The following is a 3975-nucleotide window of genomic DNA, read 5'->3' on the forward strand; positions in this document are numbered from 1 at the left end:
ATGGCACTGTCGCTCCCACAGGGTAGTTGGGGTTTCTCGATGTGCGCCCACTGCATACCGTCAGATCGAGTAGGACGGCGCCTCGATATAACCAGCGGCGCAATGTTCGTTAACGCGCAACTGTAGGAGACCAACACAAGGGTAGGCTGGTGGGTTGAACCAGATCTCGTTTGGAGATTTACTGACAGGAGGCAGATCGAGGCCACTTTTGACGCCACTTAGATCTACACACGTCGAATACCCCTCTATGTCCGTCGCTCGCCAGCCCTCCGCTACGCATCCGCACACGTTTCCTCACCGCCGCCGAGCTCGCGTATACACACTATACAGAAATGGGGAGATATCGCTGGCTGCGCATGATACCCTCTTCTTGCGGTCGCTTTGATATCATATTGGCCGTGTACACACGCCAGCGTCTCGCCATGGGAACACTCAACTCGCTAGTCTGAACCTTTCGTTGATGAGTTCTCTTTGGAACTGAATCTCCGAAACCCTGTTCGCAGCCTCAGCGTGGACTGAAGGTGTTCAAACGACGAAGCGGGAAGAGATGCGATCCAGTACCGCTGAGGTCGGATGATACCCTCACAGCTGTTGAAATGGACGTGACCAAGTGTAATATGAATATCACCATTGAGTCCTTCGTCTTGAGTGGTGGAGTGAACATGTAAGGTTTGGCTGTCATGGTTAATGATGCCTATGCATTCTACGCGATCTGTGTCACCTAATCGCTGGCACAGCTCCATCTTCCGACCCTCATCGTAGTAATGTTGTATCCGTTCGAAAATGTCCGTTTATTACACTACCATCGAAACCGACACTGTCGATTTGCACCCTTTTAGATAGCAAAGCGCGTGAAGGGTTGTGTCCGTTGGCTACGATTAGTTGTTCTTCGTCTACTTGTTACAACATTTGTTGACCTTCGCCGAGTACTCCCTCTCACCTGTCTTACGCATGACTACCAGCCGGTTGTCTGAGAGAGCACATCGCTTTCGGAGTCAAAGCTCGCGGACCTCTCTCGGCGTAAGCCCATGGTTGTGCCTGGCGAGTAACAGGTTTGCGGAGAGCGAGGTTGCATGTACCGCAGGCATCACGATAGTCTTAGCAGCATGTCATCCGATCGCATTCGGCAGCAACGCAACCACCAGGCCGTAGACAAGCAGGTACAGATCTAGCAAATCGACAGTCTTGATTTGATCAACATGGAAAGTATCATTCGATTCATATGTAGACGTCATGAACTAGACTTTAAGAGTCGAAGGTCCGATAGGGGACCCAGGTGTTGGGCTTTGTGCTACAAACTCTCATCCCAGGCAGTACGCTCAACGACACGGGGAATCTTCTCTCCACTCAACTGGCAAGACTTGAGATCGCCGAGCACGCCGTTGGCTCCGATGTCCCTCAGCCAGTCTGTCTCGGGGTACGTCAACTTGGAGTGACGCCAAGGGCACTCGGCACCATGGGGACAGGTGTAGAAGGTGCCGAACGTGACGTGGCAGAGACCGAGAGAGAATGAGGAGGTGGAGCTGTATTCGCTCGGGTCATACTCCTTCGCGTCCGCAGTGGCGTCGGAGAACTTGGGCTTCCAATGAGTAAGGTTCTTGACCGTCGCCGGGCAGCCCTCGTCCGAGTCGGGGTTGATGACGGACTGCCAGGTCCTAAACTCCGGGCTGCACTTGTTGACACCCGGGGTGGAGAGAATGCGCTTGAACAAAGCCACCTGAAAGCCGAGGTCGGCGTTCTCTGGCAGCAGACCTGCACATGGTGGGGGACCTCCGACCTGGATCTGTATCGCATCCGCGGCTTTGTGCTCTGCGGGCGCAGGAGCGTCGGTGAGAGGAACTCGGGGTGCGTGGGTGACACCATCGACTGTGGCGTGTCAGTACCCATCGCTCGAGCGTTGCGGGAGGACTTACTCAGCTCGTCGAACTCGCCTTTGACTATGGCATCACTGACAACGCTCTGAGCGCGCTCACTGGCGGCTGTGCTTTGTTAGTGGCGTCTACAATTCTGGTCGATAGGATGTACTAACCCTTGACAGAATTGCTGGGTGCCGTTAAAAGCGCTTTTGGTGCGGCTTTGTGCCCCTCATGCTTTGCCTCTGACTTCGCTGCTCGATGTTAGTTATGAGCATTGTTGAAAGGGGAATAGTAAATACCCTTGAGAGCGGCGAATTGCGCTTGCACGTACGCCTCAATTGAATCCATGGCGCAGAATAGGATGACCGCGATCTTGGGGTGGTGTGAGGATAGAGGGAAGTAGCAAGACCGAAAAGGTTGGTGGTTTGTTTGTGGACGAGTCTGTGCGCTAGCCCACTGCTCCTGCCTATTGTGAAATCACCAGTCACGTAGCTTCGCTGCTCTAGTAGCTTCCATGGAGAAAATCACGGTGAGAAAGGTTTCAGGCGAAGACATCCTTTGAGATTCAGCATGCATTGTCACGTTTATTATAGCAATTTACGCGTACGTGATCTTCCCTAAAGAGGAAACAACACTGCACACTGACGCTTGGCTTAGATACTAAAACCCTCTTCCATCTGACAGTAACGATTGCTTACAGTCTTTGCAACTAAATATGAAAGTGAAAAGTGATATGAAGGATTAAATGAGTGAAATATGGATATTCCTGGGAGACTACATGATCAGAACGGAACTGCAAGCCGCGGCCAAACTTGGGACTTGTCGAATACATACGATCCTATCAAACTTTTAGCAGCCTTTACTGCCCCAGTAGTCGCCAAATATTCGATGTGGGTCATGAGGTAGAGGAGCTATGGGTTGGCTCGAGACTGGACCCAGCATAGCAACCGTCTGCCTGCGTCATGAAAACGGCACTTCGAAGGAGTGACATCATAAGAAGATTCGCCACACACTACAAATAAACTGGCACGGTAGGGGAGACAATCACGTTGATGAACAGCGTAGCTTGTCACTGTCATGTATTGTTAGCACTATCAACTCTCCCGTCATAGATCCAAAAGATCTAACTCATTTTAGATGCGCATCCCATGCCTGTGATGGCAGAGATTCTAATGCGCACTCTCAACAACATACCCCTCGTTCGCATGCCAAATCAAATCCATCGCATACACAAACAGCCTATCCTCAAAGAGCGTACGTGATGCATGCAGCCCATCAATCTCATGTTGAACCGCCAGAGCCCGTCGCGCTTCCGGTAAGTTATAAACCCAGTCGGCGAACAACACATACTCCCTATGGTGGCTCCGCACAGTCCTTTGGCCATTCGTTAGATCTAACACGGGGTCATACCAAGCACAACGCTCGCCCCGTTCGTTGAACTGGAAATGCTGCCTACTGAACACATCCAGTTCATGCACATCTTGTTCGAGGCTACGCAGCTTATCCGAGAACGTCTCATAGTCCGAGACTAAAACGTTCATCGCAGGAACCAACGTGAACTCCAACGTGAACTTGAGGTTATGAGCCTCGGTCGATGATGGGATGAGTCGTGCCTTTGTGCGGAGCGCGGTGAGACTCTTAACCAGAGCTTTGAGAGGAGCAAAGATCTCTTCGTAGCTTAGAACAATGAAGGCGTTGTTGAGGGCTGTGTAACGGTCTACACCCAGATCCTCATTAAGTTCCAAGGCGATGCGGGCAGCGCGCTGGGTTTTGTGGAAGGTGACGCCGGCATCCCTATAGCGATCTTCCAATGAGTTGCAAAGATTGAGAAGACTGTCGGCGCGTTCAACGATCTCTTGAATACCGGCGCGGGCTTTCTTGGCCTCCTCGTCGGCTCGCTCTGGAGGTACGGGTTCGCAGTTTGGGCACATGTTGGCGATACAACTGATACGTTTGATTGGTACTCCCTGGTCAGCTCTGGTTGCAGTGGCTGGAGGAAACGATAGGATGAAAGTACATCTTGTGATATAGAGAGCTACAGCAGCGAGCGCTGTGAAACTTCCCTTCTAGAGTATGCATGTAGTCTGCACAGCGTGTTAAACTTCGTTCACCCACCGTC

The 3975-nt window shown here is 51.7% G+C and overlaps 1 protein-coding gene across 1 annotated transcript; it reads right to left on the reverse strand.

The window, feature by feature from the left end:
* Positions 1 to 1291: 1291 nt before the first annotated feature.
* Positions 1292 to 2204, reverse strand: J4E90_005044 (uncharacterized protein; the record flags this gene model as incomplete). Its single annotated transcript, XM_051434602.1, has 4 exons — positions 1292 to 1866; positions 1914 to 1979; positions 2030 to 2107; positions 2156 to 2204. 4 exons carry the CDS (start codon positions 2202 to 2204, stop codon positions 1292 to 1294), a joined length of 768 nt encoding a protein of 255 aa, XP_051291858.1.
* Between the last annotated feature and the right edge of the window lie 1771 nt (positions 2205 to 3975).

The sequence above is a fragment of the Alternaria incomplexa genome, assembly GCF_024043165.1.
Source record: "Alternaria incomplexa strain BMP 0042 chromosome Unknown scaffold_6, whole genome shotgun sequence".
NCBI lineage: Eukaryota > Fungi > Ascomycota > Dothideomycetes > Pleosporales > Pleosporaceae > Alternaria > Alternaria incomplexa.